Source organism: Hippoglossus hippoglossus, chromosome 1 (genome assembly GCF_009819705.1).
Source record: "Hippoglossus hippoglossus isolate fHipHip1 chromosome 1, fHipHip1.pri, whole genome shotgun sequence".
NCBI lineage: Eukaryota > Metazoa > Chordata > Actinopteri > Pleuronectiformes > Pleuronectidae > Hippoglossus > Hippoglossus hippoglossus.
This window is the reverse complement of record NC_047151.1, coordinates 13,071,787-13,091,132: the sequence shown is the minus strand read 5'-3', so window position 1 is coordinate 13,091,132 and position 19,346 is coordinate 13,071,787. Positions and strand designations below refer to the sequence as shown.

The 19,346-nt window shown below is 39.9% G+C and overlaps 3 protein-coding genes across 4 annotated transcripts; 1 reads left to right on the top strand and 2 right to left on the bottom strand.

Moving 5' to 3' along the window:
* Positions 1-2,317: 2,317 nt before the first annotated feature.
* On the top strand, positions 2,318-9,675 carry LOC117762418 (zinc finger protein Gfi-1b-like). Of its 2 annotated transcripts, XM_034586916.1 has the most exons (7): positions 2,318-2,663; positions 4,837-5,126; positions 6,210-6,232; positions 6,311-6,445; positions 7,631-7,756; positions 8,228-8,393; positions 9,417-9,675. In XM_034586916.1, the coding sequence occupies exons 2-7, from the start codon at positions 4,862-4,864 to the stop codon at positions 9,593-9,595; spliced, it is 894 nt and encodes a 297-aa protein (XP_034442807.1). In that variant the 5' UTR covers positions 2,318-2,663; positions 4,837-4,861; the 3' UTR covers positions 9,596-9,675. The 2 variants fall into 2 exon arrangements, with proteins under 2 accessions (XP_034442807.1, XP_034442806.1); XM_034586915.1 differs by having other exon boundaries at positions 6,210-6,445.
* An 896-nt stretch (positions 9,676-10,571) lies between these two features.
* On the bottom strand, positions 10,572-13,027 carry LOC117762460 (lysozyme g-like). Its single transcript, XM_034586918.1, has 5 exons — positions 12,888-13,027; positions 11,487-11,564; positions 11,116-11,330; positions 10,886-11,036; positions 10,572-10,803 (listed from the first exon to the last, which is right to left on the bottom strand). The coding sequence occupies exons 1-5, from the start codon at positions 12,889-12,891 to the stop codon at positions 10,670-10,672; spliced, it is 582 nt and encodes a 193-aa protein (XP_034442809.1). The 5' UTR covers positions 12,892-13,027; the 3' UTR covers positions 10,572-10,669.
* Positions 13,028-16,364: 3,337 nt separating this feature from the next.
* Positions 16,365-18,784, bottom strand: LOC117762444 (lysozyme g-like). The gene is made up of 5 exons (XM_034586917.1): positions 18,680-18,784; positions 17,280-17,357; positions 16,909-17,123; positions 16,679-16,829; positions 16,365-16,596 (listed from the first exon to the last, which is right to left on the bottom strand). The coding sequence occupies exons 1-5, from the start codon at positions 18,681-18,683 to the stop codon at positions 16,463-16,465; spliced, it is 582 nt and encodes a 193-aa protein (XP_034442808.1). The 5' UTR covers positions 18,684-18,784; the 3' UTR covers positions 16,365-16,462.
* Between the last annotated feature and the right edge of the window lie 562 nt (positions 18,785-19,346).

Here is a 19,346-nt window from a genome sequence, read left to right as displayed (position 1 = left end):
TTCCCTGTGTTGATACATGAAACTAACATAAATACTGTATCTCCATGTTTTCTAAATAGTTTTTCACAGATTGAGGTTTGACTGTTGCTCTTTCAACAACATCATCTCATTGCACCAACCTTTCTTCTCCAGTGGTTTGATTTACTGGCTTTTAACTGGACAATTACAGCATTTTTTTTTTTGCTTTCTCTTTTGGCTCTGTAAACGTGACTATTGTAGACATTTTTTTTTGTTTTCTTTATTTTTTAAATATTAAGGTGGTCAATTAATCCCATTATTTGTTTGTCTGCACTGTAAAAAATTGCCCTTCTTCTGTTGCATTTCAGAGGGCCATTTAAAGCATTTTTCAGTCTTTGTCATGACCAACAGTAACAATAGGTTTTGCCAAATCTACCATAAATGAACACTTGAAGTTAATATAATAATGTTATAATACTAGAAGGGAACTCAACAAAGTGCATACCTGCCAAGGCCCACATGAAACCACATTTGAATTCACTAGATCCTGGTTTTTATTTGGATCTGTTCCAAATTTCATACATTCAGAATTATCAGTCCTTTTAACATGTCTGATTCTTTTCATCAAGATCCATAAATTGTTCAATGAGAAATCAACTAAAGTGAAAAGGGAAAAATGTTCCTGGATCTGACATCTGATCGGGATCCACAAGAATTGCGCTGTAGCACATCCTCCCACCAAGTTGCATGGTAATCCATTCAGTAGTTTCTGCCTAATCCTGCTAAAAAAGAGATTTAGACGTAATCATTTGATATTTCTATTTGGATATCAGTGATAAACTACACAGTGACTTTTACAAAGATATTATATAACCAATCTGGACCAGATCAGTGCTTAAACAACTCATCTGTACACTGCTGCTCAGTGATGGTGCTCTGTTCTCACCACTGTCTAAATACAACTGTCTCTCGACTGTGACGTGACATTTTGAAGTGTTTGTGAATTAACTTTGATGAGCTCACATCCTTTTCTATTGTTTTTACATCACCATCGGTACTTTGTTTTTCTCCTGCTAAGATGATGAGGATCAAAACATTACAAGCATAATGTGCCATAAAAGTAGGTAGATTTACACTCTATGCTAAAAGTCTTGATGTAATAAAGGTTTCATCAACAAGTCAGCCACTCCAGCTGTTCATTAAAAAGCGTTGTAATATAAGGTTAATTCAGCGTGGATTGAAATATGATCGCCCTCCACGTGTTCAATGTGGGAAATGCGACGCAGCACCAAACAACAGAAGCATTTTCCTCACAGACCGTTCTCCTGGTTAGTCTGGTGTAGGATTTTTTCTCCTGTGCTGCGTGTGACATCCACGGCATCATACCCGACCTTGTCCACCCTCTCTCTCCAGCAGTTCAGCTGATGTTGTTGTCAAATATATTAAATGACAGTAAAGATTATATAAATTCCTGTTGATGGGGGGGAAATACATTTCAGTGTTCTGTATCCTGCAAAATGATACAAAATAAACTTTGACATTGCACCTTTGCAAAGGCCTGACTGTGTTGTTGTTTAATACTCGGCCGATACTTTTCTTTTAGCTCAAATTTTAAGTTAGTCTTCAATTAATCCAGATGTTTTTGTTGAATCTGCACCAAATTGCACACATTAATAAATATCAGTTATAAATATTCCTGATCTGTTTCATCAATATCCATTAATTATATTCTGGGAAATCTGTGAAGAGGTAAAACAAATGTGCCTTATCTCTCTTTTTTTCAGAGAGGAAAATAAATCATTTCTAGATCTGCCCCCTGATCTGGTTCCAAACCAAAATGTAATAAATTCTTCCATGACCCATGCCGTATTCTTCCACTAATTTTCATAGTGATCCGATTTTGCGTAACCCTGCAAACCAACAAACAGAGGTGAAAACATAATCTCCTTGGTGTAGGTAACTATTTGTAGATTATGTTTTGTGTCTATTGTAGATTTTTGTGCAGAGTAAGATTAAAATCTGAGAATATAAACATTGAAGATGGACTAGATCAAATAAAAGCAATGAAAAAGAGACTGAAACATATCCTCAGGTTTCTCACAGTTATTTTACAAACATACTAAACGTATTCACATGTTCTCTTGCTCTGACTCTTTCTCATCAATACTTCCATCCAATACTGTGGGAGGAAATCTGCTGTTGCACCCGACAGCTTCTTTTAAACCTGACCTTAGTGGTCTTGGTTTTGAAACACAACCATGTCAGCATAGTGTGTCAACACTTTCTGAGTAATTTTCAGCACAGTCGCCTCTTCCTCTTACGTCTGCCTTACCTTGGTCAGTCTGATGATCAGCTTGTGCATTTCTGCAGCAGCTCCACAGCGTGCAGCAGGAGCTGGACAGACACTGTGTTCCTATACGAGTGTGTAGTGTTTGTATACTTTGTATGTAAGGAGGAGGCAGCATGGTTAAAGTGTTTCGGCTCGGATGTGTCAGAGCTGAAACACTTCCTCATCCTGCTTCACTCTCATTACTCTCAACATCAACGACTCACGGCCCAACTCAGAACAGACTGGCTTCATACTGTTTGTGACACACTGGTTCCATATCATCTTATTTAAGTTGAAAAAGTCTCTTACCTTTGTCAAGCTACCAGCGTGAAGGTTGTGTGCGACTTTAAGAAGCACCGGAGGAATGTGAGAACTGGTAAGTTTTACACTTTTATTTCTGAAAACTATCTTCATTAACTACACAGTGCGTCTTCACTTTATGTATATGCACATACATTTATTATTATTATTATTATTATTATTAATTGAAAAACAGTGAAATTTGGTAACTCTGATTAAATTATTCATTCCATTTTCCGGTGACGCTTTTTGTTGAGGTTTTGTTAAATAACAAGTTGTGTGAGATTATTTCTGAACTGGCTCAGTCAGTTATCATAATGTCTTCTATTGATCTACAGTATCTTTACACTTCCAGAGAGCTACACAGTGCAGCTTTGGTTTATTTATTATTACTATCATTAACATTATTATTATCATCATCTTTACTATTATTATTATCAAACCATTTTAGTTTGGTGATCCTGAGTAACCAATCATTTTTCCATGTTCATATACTTCCTGTATATAACTGTTTAGGTACTGTTAGATAAACAATTTAATTTACACAGTTGTTTGTACTAAAGCTGCTCCTTTTCTCTTTGTTAATATACTGACACATACGCATTTTTAAAAGTGTTGAGTACATTTTACAGTTTGACAGACTTAAAGTGAGCTTGTATTTTTGCTGTCTGTGCACAAAAAACAACAAATCAAACATTCTTAAAAAATGTGTGAAGTGACGGCTTCGGTCATTATAACTGGTGTGGATGGTTATGGTTTAGGTCTATTTTGTTAATTCGGTTTCACTCCCTTTCCCTTTGTGTGCATTGTGTTATTGTTGAGCCTCAGTAACCAGGATCAGGAAAGTTAGAGAAAGATTATCTACATTCACCATGTTTTTGTGTTATTATGCAGAAACCCATTTTCTCTATGTACTGTCTTCCTGGGTTAGGGAGGCTCAAAAATAACACAAAGCGAGCACATACCTCTGCCAAGGCCCAAGAGTCTCCTTCAATTAAAACAGGCCTAAGGCCACATTACGTTTCTCAGCTTCACATTGGTGGTAGTTACATACGAGACTTTATTTGTTACCATAAAAGCAGCTGAAAAAGGCCTAGAACCGTTCTGAGAGCACATTTAAATTCACTAAATCCAGATTTTAGTTTGGATCCTTAACTGCACACGTTCATTGATACCAAACCCCTTAAACTTTTCATCAAGATTCACTCACTCTGTGAAATCAACCAAAATGTTGTAAAATGCCCTCGAACCTCACAATGTTAAAGAAAGTGGAAATAGGTTATTGGATCTGCCCCCTGATCTGGATCCACACCAATATGTAATACATTCTTCCATGACGCATGCTGTATTCTTCCACTACATTTCATAGTGATCCGTTTTTGCGTAACCCTGCAAACCAACGAACAGAGGTGAAAACATAATCTCCTTCACAGAATTTCATGGAAATCGGTTGAGTATATTTGATGTAATCCTGCAAACTAACAACGACTACAGACGAAGGACCTTCTTGGTGGAGGAAATTAACAAAAAGTTTCCGTTTTTCTCGAGTAACAGTTTGGTCAGTTGTCAATGTCAGTTTCGCTCAGACTCCAGCTGCCAGAGTCTCTGCAGCCTTTAATCCCAAATAGGCCATGTTAACAGATCATGTTTGTTAAACCAGTATTTACATTCAAGCAGGAAACCAAGTATCAAATGTACAGTTCTGCTGCCCTCGTCTGGGCAACTCAAGCATCTTGTGCAACACTTTGGTTCATCATTGTACTGCCTGCCTTCGGCTACAGCCCGTCAGAGCACATATACAGTATATACTAATATTTGGAGAAAAACACTATTATGTTTTTTATGATAATAATAATGATATAATAATAAAAGTTTATTTATATAGCACCTTTAATACATAAAATGCCGTTAAAAGGTATTTACAATGCAAAATGTATATAAAAGACATGGATACATACAATGAACATAAAAACAGTTGTAGAAAATTTGTAGAACATAAGATGGAAATAAAACCCAGTAATTAAAACTTGAGGTAAAATCAGAGTCTGAAAAATAAGACCACATATGATAATAATAATAATAATAATAATAAAAATAATAAGATTCAGAAAAATTTGAATTTCTTCAGCTTTCTTTCTATAACAACAGGCTGTGCCAATGTAAAGATAATTTTTAATGCCTTCATTAACACTGTCATTCTTTTTCTTTTTCTTTTTTACCATCTATATAACTTTTCATATCTGGTCTAGAGCACGTCCTCCTTCCCTCTGAACGATGCCTCGTTCCTTCTTGGTGAAGCGAGGAGGGCTGATCCACCCTCGGCCCGCAGCAGGAAGACCCAGCCCCAGATCCACCCCAGTGACATTCAACCAGTTAGAAAAGAAGTTGGGGTCCTCCTGGGAGACGAGACTGAAGGACTCCACAACAGAGACCCCCAATGATAACACAGAGTCCATCACGTTACTGCAGCCAGACCTTCCTGCTGCCGCTCACTCACATGAGAGAGGACACCTTCAGCCACTGAGTCCCACAACTTATGGTGGGTGACAGAGATACTTCATTTTAGTTTTTTAATAGACTGTTAATAAAGATGGACAATATGACAGCTCCCCAAAAGTAAAGCCAAAGCGTCTCAATCGCCACCTGGTGGCTGGCTGCAGTACAGGTCATAAACCCCGGCTCCTCCACATTAGTGGATGGGACATGGATCAGACTAAAAAGTAAAAGTACAGGTCAAATATATTTTTGTTAAAGGTTCAGTGTGTAGAATTTCGTGACACCTAGTGGTGAAATTGCATGTTGCAGCTGAATACCCGTCACCTCACCCTCCCCTTCCAAACATGAAAGAGAACCTGTGGTAACCTTCAGTTGTCATAACAACTCAAAAGGTGAGTAGTTTGTCCAGTCCGAGCTACTGTAAAAAACATGGCTGCCTCCGTAGAGAGGACTCGCTCCAGATGAAAATATAAAGTATTTTAATATAAAGGGACCATTCTAGGGTAAATAAAACAACTATTTGTATAGTTTAGATGAAACACACTAGTGAAAACATCACCAGGATTATTTTATACTTAATTTCCGCCAATAGATCCCTTTCACCTCAATCTTACACACTGACACTTTAAATTTTAGGTTGCTCTTATCACACTGATATGAAAGTTTCCCTGTTCCTAATGAGTTCTGTTTCCATTAGTTATTTGATGTTATAAAAAGAGGTGAAACACTATTCATTTCTGGTTCGTAGGAGGAAGTGGAGAAGTGTTGTCCATCTTTATTTACAGTCTAGGATTTACTTGTGTTTAGTTACTTTTACACAGAGCCAGTCTATCTGTTTGACCAGAGATATGTGTCACTATATAATGAATTTGAATTGAATTTATACTTGCATTACTAAATAAATGCATTAAAATGTATTTGGATCACATAATTCTAATTTATAATAATAAATAATTTTGGACTTTTTTCTGAAGAATGTCTCAAAGGGTTTCCAGAGACAGGAAAAAAAGATATATACAGTGCATGCAGAGATGACTTGAAAGCAGAAGAGAGGACAGAGATTGTGAAAATGATTCAAATGTGTATGATTCCACATTTTGAGAATCTTCTCTGTCTTTCCTCTCAGACTGTGGACTTGCTGAGCCTTTTAGCCCGATAACTTGTATCCCTGTGGAGAGAGCGGACTCGAACGCTCAGACACCAGCCTCTTGGTCCAAACCTCATGTGAGCTCAGGATATCCTGACAAATCTTCAGCAGTTCTAGGCAACCTGACTCAGCAGCCCCTGATCCTGAGGGAGACCAGGAGCGGAGGCTGCTCCAAGACCAGTGCTCCGAGGCAAGAGTGTCCACTCTGTAGCAAGGTATGATCAATCCCTCATTACTGTATATTTATTTGTTTTAGAGAGAAATTAAAACTGAAGAATTAAGACACTGCTTCATGATTTATATAGAAAAGTTTTAAGTTATTATTGCTAATTTTCTGCCAAATATAAAGTACAGCTGCGGCTGATGGGAAGGGATGGGAGTTATTTTTGCAGGTTATGTGGTCATCAACCAAAGTGTTGGACAAATTGAAAGTTTGACCTGAGGGTGGTGCTAGAGGGAAACATAAGGGACTGATTGCTCTAAAGGAGACGTGAGTTAGAGCAACACATTCCATGGCAATCCATCCAATAGTTGTTGAGGTGTCACAGTCCAAATCTGCCATCCAACCATCCAAAATGAAAAAGAAATGTAGCACTTTCCAAAGCCAAAACTTTCAAAACATGATGTCATTTTTTGAGTGTCATCATTAAATGTCAGATAAAACCTTAAGGTTCTGTAAACATTGCTGTCCACACTCGCACAAATTGTGTTGGGATTTACCAACTGGGCAGAACACAACAACGAACACAAAGTGTTTAATACAAGAGATGAGTGCTGTACAGAAACTAGTGCAAGGGATTATAAACAAAGAAAGCCAGTAAAGCAAACTGGTGGCAAAGGGGAAGTACAGCTGTTTCCAGAAATGGTTCATAGGGTTTCTGGAATAAGTCCAGGTGAAAGGAGGGGAATCCAGGGAGTAGTGTGGCTGAGAGGAGGCTAAGGGCTGCAGATGATCCTGAGGCAGAGGTAAAACAAAGCAGGTAAAACCAAAGCAGGTACGGATCCAGGCAGGCAGGCACCAAAGGTGAGTATCTCAAACTAACAGTAGGAGAAGCAGAGGTTGGCCGTGTGAAAACCACTAAGGAAGATGACGTTCTGGCAGAGTAGTAGTGTTCAACCTAGTCCTTACATACTGCAGCAGCTCAGTGAGTATAGTCTGATGTGTGGTCACGGTGGTGCGGCGGGAAGAGGCTGAACCAATCACATCTCGCCACATGAACAGGAAGGAAACACAGGAAGGGGACAAGGCAGAACATGCAGAGCGGCCAAAAAACAGAAAGCATCTAAAAAGATTGTAGTGCAAAGAAATGTAATCTTTCTTTTCCCACCTCATCCTCTGCTGATGTCTGCCATCATCCCTTCACTTTTTCACCATTAAACCTGTGTTAATCTCCCTGCAGATATTTTCCTGTGTGTCCAGTCTGAAGACTCACGAATGCAGGAGTCATGGAAGCAGAGCACATCTCTCCCCAGCACACATCACGTCCAGCAGGACAAATACTGTGCGGTCACCGTGCAGGGGCAAGGTCAGCATCATCATTTCCTCTTGTGCTGTATTTTCCTGTTTCATCTTTAGGCAATTTAATGCATGAATCAGTGGCAGATCTAGGATTTGTCTAGGTCAGGGGCAATAAAGGGGCCACAATTTACACAGAGGGGCCAGTTATTAGTCTGACATCCATGCACAGTTCCTGATTCAGTAAGGTGCACGTTTAAGTTATTCCTTGATTACTGTTAGCTCTATAGCTTTGAGCAAAACCACACATCAGTGAATATATTCGAAAATTGTTCCTTTTACAAGCACATTGTGTACTTCAGAAAATAAAGTCTAAACAAAGTGTGATATTTATTGTTAATATTGTTAGTAAGTGACAGGACAGGGGTACTTCATGGGCCAATCAGATTTCATGTTCCAGTGCCCCCCCCCCCCGATCCACCCCTGGCAAGTACAATGTGCTACATTCGTAAATCCATTACCACGTTGCCCGTTGTTCTAGGAGCGGACGTTTGGCTGTGCCGTGTGCGGGAAAGTGTTCAAGCGTTCCTCCACCCTCTCCACTCATCTGCTCATACACTCAGACACACGGCCGTATCCCTGCCAGTACTGTGGCAAGAGGTTCCACCAGAAGTCTGACTTGAAGAAACACACCTTCATTCACACCGGTGGGTTTATGTTTAATATGTTTAAAAGTCCACAGCTGACGTCATTCATATGAAATGATTCAAGAGAAGTGCAGCTTCATTCTCTATACATCACCAGGGCTTCCAGCGCATACACATAGCCCGGCCCTGCATGTAAACTCAAATTAGCAGCATTATCTGTGACCCAAACAAATTAGATATATTAGTTAGATATAAGAGTGATATCAATCTTTTTCTCAGCATATATGTGTATTTCCTAAAATGTTGGAATCACTTAAAGTTATTTCTGAGCAAAAAAGTCAAACACCCATTGATATGAGCCTCTCAAATCAAAGATTTCCTCATGTCAATGTAGATTAAATATATTTGTGTTTCAAAATGTGTCATTTGGACAAAACAAGTAATATCAAGATGTACGGCATGTACAATATAAGTATAATGTAAGTAACTCAACTACCGGTAAACGAGGTATGTCATGTACCCGGCAAATAGATATACATGAGATTTCTCAGAGGTAGATTGTAAAGTAGAGACTCCTTCACTCGCACAGGAACATCTAGGTCTCTTCAGTGATACTCTCATAGCATCATTATGAGCAACTTCAACTTGCTTTAAGCTTGCTCTTTTGTAGTTTGACCACAAGGAGGCAGTATAGAGAGGTGTGCTCTGAACAGAGACATCTTTACACTTACTAATCCTGCACAGAAGAATATTTGCTTGTGCATGCATCCTCATCTGTCATTAGATCTGTAATGATGTTTTACCGTATTACTAACATAAGACCACAAGATAATCAGCATTCATGCTTACAAGAGTTTTCCAATCATCCCATTGACGTTGTACTTGTACTCTGCACGATGACAATAAAGTTGAATCTAATCTAAAAACTGCAGCCAGTATTGCTGGCTTTCAGTAACTTGGACAGATCTGATGATCTATCGATGTGAAATGAATTTAAAAGAACTGGGTACAGAATTCCACATAAGGTCGTATCATTTCATCAAGTGCTCTGCAGTTTAAATATCCTGTGTATTCTTGTCCCAGGAGAGAAGCCCCACGTGTGTGAGATATGTGGGAAGGCGTTCAGCCAGAGCTCCAACCTCATCACCCACAGCCGCAAGCACAGGGACGACCGTCCCCACCGCTGCCCCCGCTGCCCCTACAGCTTCCAGCACAGAGTGGAGCTGCGGCAGCACCAGGAGCTCCACTGCACCTACCACTGACTCAGTCTCCAGCCTCCTCCTATAAGCAGTGGGAGCGCCTTCAGGACAGGAAGCCACTGACTTTGTTGTATTTGTGAAGTCAAGCTGTTCTTACCCTGCTCACATTATCCAGCACAGTGGTGGGAGATTATTTCAAACAAAGCTTGGTTAACTTACTTGTTCACTTGTAAAAAATGTAGTTGTGCTACTGTTCTCTGTTTCTGTTTGCTATTTATATACAAGGATGTTGGTGATTTTTTTTATTTAGCAGCACGTCAAGAGCTGAGAAAATGGTGATTGTCAGCCACTGAAGGCTCGAAGAATGGAATTGAAAAAGTATCACATTGATTATTACAGGAATTTCACTGTTTTTTATGAGTCAGACATTAATAAATGCCTTAGGACAGACCTTTTTATGTATTTGGTATCATATGAAGTCATGGAAGATCAACAATATGAGGCTATCTTGGCTCCGTTGTTGAGTGTCTGGGATCAAATAGCACAATCACGATACAATAGGGGTCCAGCAACTGAGCCGAACTAAGCAGGTAAAGGAAGGGAGATGAAGGGGAAATCTTTTTCCAGCTTCTGTCTGAGGGAAGGCGCACACACGATGTTAACACAGACCTTTGAAACAAAGATATCAGAATGGTGTAAATTATCAAAATCAGCCATTCCAAACCACGGCACCCTTAGGGAGTGACCCACAGAGGAGGGGTCAGGAAATGATTTCCATAACTCAAATACATATTACATCCAATTAAAAATGGCATATTTTATAGTGTCAGGTGCAGCAGGTTGATTTATAGCATCATAAATGTGCACAGAGATTTTTACTTTACTGCCAACCAGCTCTAGTCGATATCGTCTGCAATAACTGGGGTCCTGAGTCTCTGGCATCGATATTTTGAGGGGGGGCTGGAAAGATTGGGAACCTCTGATCTAAATCCTGAATCTCAATTACTGTTCCACAAATGATCACAATGAGACACAGGCATTGTAGTTTCTCTTTGCATCATGTTTATTTAGCCCAGGTTTTGACACAGTACACACAATATGATGTTTCATTGATGACTTGCAGGAGACTCTTCAGCTTCAGTACCCATGGTCTTTGTACCACTGAGCTCTGGCTGTGACGTCATTGGAGTAGTCTCCACCTGTTGTGTGTCTATCCACTTCATTATAGGAATGCACACTCCCATCCCCCTGGTTGTAGGCTGCTATCCCTCCTGCAGACACAAACATACATGAAAACAAAGTTAAACCAAGAGCGAAGTCAAAGTACAATTCCACAAATTCTGTGAAACGAACCTTTCAGCTTCTGCTCTCTGCTCCAGCCAGGAAACTTTTTGCTGATTCGGTCAATAAAATCAACCAAGATCCCAGTGCCTTGGTTGAGGTGTTCCTCACTGTCCCATCCACCTACAGCAGTGTGTCCACCTCCATTGGGATTAACATCAACCTAGAGAAAACATGTTATTGTATTGTAATATGAAGCTCTACTAGGAGGACGTGTGTAAAACCGTAGTAGTTGTTATAACCTGCATCAGTCCCCAGGCGTTGTACGCATTTCTCTGTGGGTTCCAGTCTCCCCAGCCGTCTTTCAGTGCATTTCCGGCCCTGGACTCTCTCGAGATGATGGCAGCAATGAGAGCCGGATCGACTCCGTGTCTCTGTCCGACTCTGATGATTGTAGACTTGTACTGACTCATTCTGCCACTGTCCGTCTGTGCCATTGTGTGTGATGCACGTACACCTTGTAGAGAGAAAAAAACCCACTTGATTATTGCATCCAAGCAACAAAGACACCTGTTGGCCTGTCAGTGCAATGGTTTAGATTTTTTCCTGTTTTCCTTTTTCTCCAATTGGTGATCGAATCAGCCGGGTGTGTTTCTCCACTGTAGTGATTTACCTGAGTATCCCAGCCGGTCCTGCTGAGCAGTTTGCCCTGAAGCTCCACTGGTCTGAACCGATCTGATGTTTCCATAACCTGCACATGTTCAGTTTTTATTAGGTTATATTTTTCAGTCACATATCCAACACATTGTCACAAAGGAGAGCCACAACAATGGCAAAGCTACAACACTAGAAATAAAAGAGGCTTGTTTAAAGGGGACATAGCATGCAAATTCCACTTTGTTAGTGCTTCTACAGGTTAATGTGGGTATCTGGTATGTCTACCAACCCAAAAACTCTGGGAAAAAAACACTCGCGCGTTTTGTTATGGTTCCTCTAAGTCAGAAACGTCATGCTTGAGCGACTCGATTGAGCTTCCTGGGTTTTGTGTCTTCCTGGGTTTTTCGTCCCCTTGTGTGCTTGTAGTGGATGGGCAGAGGGGGACATTTAATTATGTGATTGGGAAAATTAAAACTCCAGGACAACAGAAGGGGAATACAAAGTATGGGATGCATATTTGATAATTTATATCATATAAAATATGTAATTTATATTGTTTAAAATCATGGGGGGAGAGGGGGGGGGGGGGGGAGCTGGCTAATTAGCATTTAAAGGAACAGGCACTCAAAACAGGTCACTCTGTGGAGGGCTGTTTTAGATAGGGAAAAAAGGGTGCTGTTTTAAATGATCCTTGTGGTATTTTGACCAAAGTATGTTACAGACATTTCATTAAGACCCCAAGGAACCATATCAACTTGTGGTAAAATGGGCATGCTATGTCCCCTTTAATAATAATCAATTAAAAACAGGTGTAAGAGCCACCATGCAGCCTGCCTGTGTGTAAATACATATTAATGTTGGTTTGATATGTTCTTAAATTATCCAGGTTTGTAGTTTTATTTTTATACAGTTAAAATATATTTTGTATAGTGTGTCTGCTGTATTTAATTATATTCTGTTTTGGGTGCTGTTTGCGGCTTGTTGTTTGCGACCGTTGAGGATGCCGTAATGCAGCTCAGTGCACATGCGTGTTGTTGTTATTGACCGCATGAACATCGTGGTGAGTGCGAAGTCTGAGGAGTGGATCGCAATAAGCAATAAGGATCGATATAAGGTGTGTCTGTAAAATTGTGCTGGAACTGGAAAATAAACCCTTTCAAGATGTACCTGCCTCCTGGAAGTGTGTCAACATTGGGTGTTCACAACAAGGCAAAGTATATTTGTTGGACACGAGTCAGACTTAACAAACCTTTGGTAATGTGGAACGAAGTAAAACGGCCACTACAACAGGAAATCATTTATATAAAATATGTATAATACACCTTCATTTATACAGAGCTTTAGGTAAGCTTTAGAAATCAGGTGTAGTATAAATATTTCTATCTCAGAAAGTTAAATGAGCAGTAAAACAACTCACCCATTGTTCTTGTTACTCCTCTGATGGTCCTGTTGACGCTGGAATGTGGGAGGTTTGGTACCGTCTGTTCTGTCTGTGGTGTTGAACTAAGCAGAGAAGCTATATATATATATATGAATCTGTATACTTTCAGTTTCACTGTTTAACTTGGCTGAGTTCAGGCTGAGCAGTTAATGCCTCTGTCGTGAAGCATGTGATGCATGATGCATGCCATTCATCCACCAGGGAACTCCCTCTTATTTGATGCATGTGAAGTTTTGATAATAACACACACACACACACACACACACACACACACACGCACACACACACACACACACACACACACACACACACACACACACACACACACGCACACACACACAGCTCTGTAGAGGATTTAACATTTTCAGTTTCTGTTTTCTTCTTGTTGTCTTCTAATTACCTAAGTGAGGATAATTATACCTCACTCCAATTTTAGAAAGGTTATAGGTTAAGACAATGTTATACTTTTGTCCTCTTTGGTTCTACATATCTATATTACTAACTATATTACTATAGTACGCTATATATATTATATTATGATATATCATGTTGATGGTCAGATACTCAAAACTGCAGCAAGCATGTTCAGTATTTTCGCATCAACACTATCTGAAGTCATCACCTTCACTTTCTGTCTGAGTGTAATTTCATTGGTGGTAAACATGTTATTTTTTGAAACTTCAGACCTCAGGGGAGAAGCCCGAACTTTCATTTTCAGTATCGTTATGAGTTCACTTTGGGGTTCATATATATACATATATATATATATATATCCTCCATTATATATATCCTCCATTATTTCTATTTTGTCTTCAGCACTTGAGAAAACAGGGTGTGAGTCTATGGGTGTGAACCGGTACAAAGTACAAGAGGTTCGAAAGGGTACAAATACAACACACACACATATGCCCTCACATATCCTGCTCAGTCATCTGATTCTAAAGTTTTCCTGGATGTGAAACATGTCTAGCAGAATTTTGTGCTGTGAATGACATGAAGCCTATTAGAATATTTCTATTAGACAGAACAGTACATCCCTAGTAAAAAACGTGGAGCATGTGTATTTTGTTTTGGAAAGGCCTAGATGCATCAGACATAGAGTCTGGCTGAATCAAAGGAACAGAACCCCATCATAAAAATTGTCCAGTGTCCATACTTTAATGATTTTCATATTTTCTATGTTTTATTATTGTTTTAAAATAACTAAACATGTCAGGCAGATTTTTTAGGCCTATATTTGATTATTTACCCATAATCATATCATACATCATACTGGATGTGAGTGTTTAAAAAATGTTTGCATATATATATATAACAAAAATATTGCTGTAAAAAATCACTTAGCTCTCACTTTCTTTCTTATGCACCATGTTGACATATATAATCGAACACGTCATATGAAGTTTTTTGTCTTGAGCTGGAGCCACAGGCTGTTTGAGTCATAAAGCTGAGCTCTCTTGTTGAACGACGTGGTTTTATACTTAATCTGTAACAAGTAATATCAAGATGTACGGCATGTACAATATAAGTATAATGTAAGTAACTCAACTACCGGTAAACGAGGTATGTCATGTACCCGGCAAATAGATATACATGAGATTTCTCAGAGGTAGATTGTAAAGTAGAGACTCCTTCACTCGCACAGGAACATCTAGGTATCTTCAGTAATACTCTCATAGCATCATTATGAGCAACTTCAACTTGCTTTAAGCTTGCTCTTTTGTAGTTTGACCACAAGGAGGTAGTATAGAGAGGTGTGCTCTGAACAGAGATATCTTTACACTTACTAATCCTGCACAGAAGAATATTTGCTTGTGCATGCATCCTCATCTGTCATTTGATCTGTAAGGATGTTTTACCGTATTACTAACATCAAGAGGATTTTTAGAAAGGTCAGACAATGTTATACTTTTGTCCTCTTTGGTTCTACATATCAACACAGCACTAGAACATTGCCGTAAATATCACATTCCACATCGTACACAGAACTATGTAATAGGAAGCTGCTGGGAACTTGCGCAACTTTGACTTAAGACCACAAGATAATCAGCATTCATGCTTACAAGAGTTTTTCCAATCATCCCATTGACGTTGCACTTGTACTCTGCACAATGACAATAAAGTTGAATCTAATCTAAAAACTGCAGCCAGTATTGCTGGCTTTCAGTAACTTGGACAGATCTGATGATCTATCGATGTGAAATGACTTTAAAAGAACTGGGTACAGAATTCCACATAAGGTCGTATCATTTCATCAAGTGCTCTGCAGTTTAAATATCCTGTGTATTCTTGTCCCAGGAGAGAAGCCCCACGTGTGTGAGATATGTGGGAAGGCGTTCAGCCAGAGCTCCAACCTCATCACCCACAGCCGCAAGCACAGGGACGACCGTCCCCACCGCTGCCCCCGCTGCCCCTACAGCTTCCAGCACAGAGTGGAGCTGCGGCAGCACCAGGAGCTCCACTGCACCTACCACTGACTCAGTCTCCAGCCTCCTCCTATAAGCAGTGGGAGCGCCTTCAGGACAGGAAGCCACTGACTTTGTTGTATTTGTGAAGTCAAGCTGTTCTTACCCTGCTCACATTATCCAGCACAGTGGTGGGAGATTATTTCAAACAAAGCTTGGTTAACTTACTTGTTCACTTGTAAAAAATGTAGTTGTGCTACTGTTCTCTGTTTCTGTTTGCTATTTATATACAAGGATGTTGGTGATTTTTTTTATTTAGCAGCACGTCAAGAGCTGAGAAAATGGTGATTGTCAGCCACTGAAGGCTCGAAGAATGGAATTGAAAAAGTATCACATTGATTATTACAGGAATTTCACTGTTTTTTATGAGTCAGACATTAATAAATGCCTTAGGACAGACCTTTTTATGTATTTGGTATCATATGAAGTCATGGAAGATCAACAATATGAGGCTATCTTGGCTCCGTTGTTGAGTGTCTGGGATCAAATAGCACAATCACGATACAATAGGGGTCCAGCAACTGAGCCGAACTAAGCAGGTAAAGGAAGGGAGATGAAGGGGAAATCTTTTTCCAGCTTCTGTCTGAGGGAAGGCGCACACACGATGTTAACACAGACCTTTGAAACAAAGATATCAGAATGGTGTAAATTATCAAAATCAGCCATTCCAAACCACGGCACCCTTAGGGAGTGACCCCCAGAAGAGGGGTCAGGAAATGATTTCCATAACTCAAATACATATTACATCCAATTAAAAATGGCATATTTTATAGTGTCAGGTGCAGCAGGTTGATTTATAGCATCATAAATGTGCACAGAGATTTTTACTTTACTGCCAACCAGCTCTAGTCGATATCGTCTGCAATAACTGGGGTCCTGAGTCTCTGGCATCGATATTTTGAGGGGGGGCTGGAAAGATTGGGAACCTCTGATCTAAATCCTGAATCTCAATTACTGTTCCACAAATGATCACAATGAGACACAGGCATTGTAGTTTCTCTTTGCATCATGTTTATTTAGCCCAGGTTTTGACACAGTACACACAATATGATGTTTCATTGATGACTTGCAGGAGACTCTTCAGCTTCAGTACCCATGGTCTTTGTACCACTGAGCTCTGGCTGTGACGTCATTGGAGTAGTCTCCACCTGTTGTGTGTTCATCCACTTCATTATAGGAATGCACATTCCCATCCCCCTGGTTGTAGGCTGCTATCCCTCCTGCAGACACAAACATACATGAAAACAAAGTTAAACCAAGAGCGAAGTCAAAGTACAATTCCACAAATTCTGTGAAACGAACCTTTCAGCTTCTGCTCTCTGCTCCAGCCAGGAAACTTTTTGCTGATTCGGTCAATAAAATCAACCAAGATCCCAGTGCCTTGGTTGAGGTGTTCCTCACTGTCCCATCCACCTACAGCAGTGTGTCCACCTCCATTGGGATTAACATCAACCTAGAGAAAACATGTTATTGTATTGTAATATGAAGCTCTACTAGGAGGACGTGTGTAAAACCGTAGTAGCTGTTATAACCTGCATCAGTCCCCAGGCGTTGTACGCATTTCTCTGTGGGTTCCAGTCTCCCCAGCCGTCTTTCAGTGCATTTCCGGCCCTGGACTCTCTCGAGATGATGGCAGCAATGAGAGCCGGATCGACTCCGTGTCTCTGTCCGACTCTGATGATTGTGGACTTGTACTGACTCATTCTGCCACTGTCCGTCTGTGCCATTGTGTGTGATGCACGTACACCTTGTAGAGAGAAAAAAACCCACTTGATTATTGCATCCAAGCAACAAAGACACCTGTTGGCCTGTCAGTGCAATGGTTTAGATTTTTTCCTGTTTTCCTTTTTCTCCAATTGGTGATCGAATCAGCCGGGTGTGTTTCTCCACTGCAGTGATTTACCTGAGTATCCCAGCCGGTCCTGCTGAGCAGTTTGCCCTGAAGCTCCACTGGTCTGAACCGATCTGATGTTTCCATAACCTGCACATGTTCAGTTTTTATTAGGTTATATTTTTCAGTCACATATCCAACACATTGTCACAAAGGAGAGCCACAACAATGGCAAAGCTACAACACTAGAAATAAAAGAGGCTTGTTTAAAGGGGACATAGCATGCAAATTCCACTTTGTTAGTGCTTCTACAGGTTAATGTGGGTATCTGGCATGTCTACCAACCCAAAAACTCTGGGAAAAAAACACTCGCGCGTTTTGTTATGGTTCCTCTAAGTCAGAAACGTCATGCTTGAGCGACTCGATTGAGCTTCCTGGGTTTTGTGTCTTCCTGGGTTTTTCGTCCCCTTGTGTGCTTGTAGTGGATGGGCAGAGGGGGACATTTAATTATGTGATTGGGAAAATTAAAACTCCAGGACAACAGAAGGGGAATACAAAGTATGGGATGCATATTTGATAATTTATATCATATAAAATATGTAATTTATATTGTTTAAAATCATGGGGGGAGAGGGGGGGGGGGGGGAGCTGGCTCATTAGCATTTAAAGGAACAGGCACTCAAAACAGGTCACTCTGTGGAGGGCTGTTTTAGATAGGGAAAAAAGGGTGCTGTTTTAAATGATCCTTGTGGTATTTTGACCAAAGTATGTTACAGACATTTCATTAAGACCCCAAGGAACCATATCAACTTGTGGTAAAATGGGCATGCTATGTCCCCTTTAATAATAATCAATTAAAAACAGGTGTAAGAGCCACCATGCAGCCTGCCTGTGTGTAAATACATATTAATGTTGGTTTGATATGTTCTTAAATTATCCAGGTTTGTAGTTTTATTTTTATACAGTTAAAATATATTTTGTATAGTGTGTCTGCTGTATTTAATTATATTCTGTTTTGGGTGCTGTTTGCGGCTTGTTGTTTGCGACCGTTGAGGATGCCGTAATGCAGCTCAGTGCACATGCGTGTTGTTGTTATTGACCGCATGAACATCGTGGTGAGTGCGAAGTCTGAGGAGTGGATCGCAATAAGCAATAAGGATCGATATAAGGTGTGTCTGTAAAATTGTGCTGGAACTGGAAAATAAACCCTTTCAAGATGTACCTGCCTCCTGGAAGTGTGTCGACATTGGGTGTTCACAACAAGGCGAAGTATATTTGTTGGACACGAGTCAGACTTAACAAACCTTTGGTAATGTGGAACGAAGTAAAACGGCCACTACAACAGGAAATCATTTATATAAAATATGTATAATACACCTTCATTTATACAGAGCTTTAGGTAAGCTTTAGAAATCAGGTGTAGTATAAATATTTCTATCTCAGAAAGTTAAATGAGCAGTAAAACAACTCACCCATTGTTCTTGTTACTCCTCTGATGGTCCTGTTGACGCTGGAATGTGGGAGGTTTGGTACCGTCTGTTCTGTCTGTGGTGTTGAACTAAGCAGAGAAGCTATATATATATATATATATGAATCTGTATACTTTCAGTTTCACTGTTTAACTTGGCTGAGTTCAGGCTGAGCAGTTAATGCCTCTGTCGTGAAGCATGTGATGCATGATGCATGCCGTTCATCCACCAGTGAACTCCCTCTTATTTGATGCATGTGAAGTTTTGATAATAACACACACACACACACACACACACACACACACACACACACACACAGCTCTGTAGAGGATTTAACATTTTCAGTTTCTGTTTTCTTCTTGTTGTCTTCTAATTACCTAAGTGAGGATAATTATACCTCACTCCAATTTTAGAAAGGTCAGACAATGTTATACTTTTGTCCTCTTTGGTTCTACATATCTATATTACTAACTATATTACTATAGTACGCTATATATATTATATTATGATGTATCATGTTGATGGTCAGATACTCAAAACTGCAGCAAGCATGTTCAGTATTTTCGCATCAACACTATCTGAAGTCATCACCTTCACTTTCTGTCTGAGTGTAATTTCATTGGTGGTAAACATGTTATTTTTTGAAACTTCAGACCTCAGGGGAGAAGCC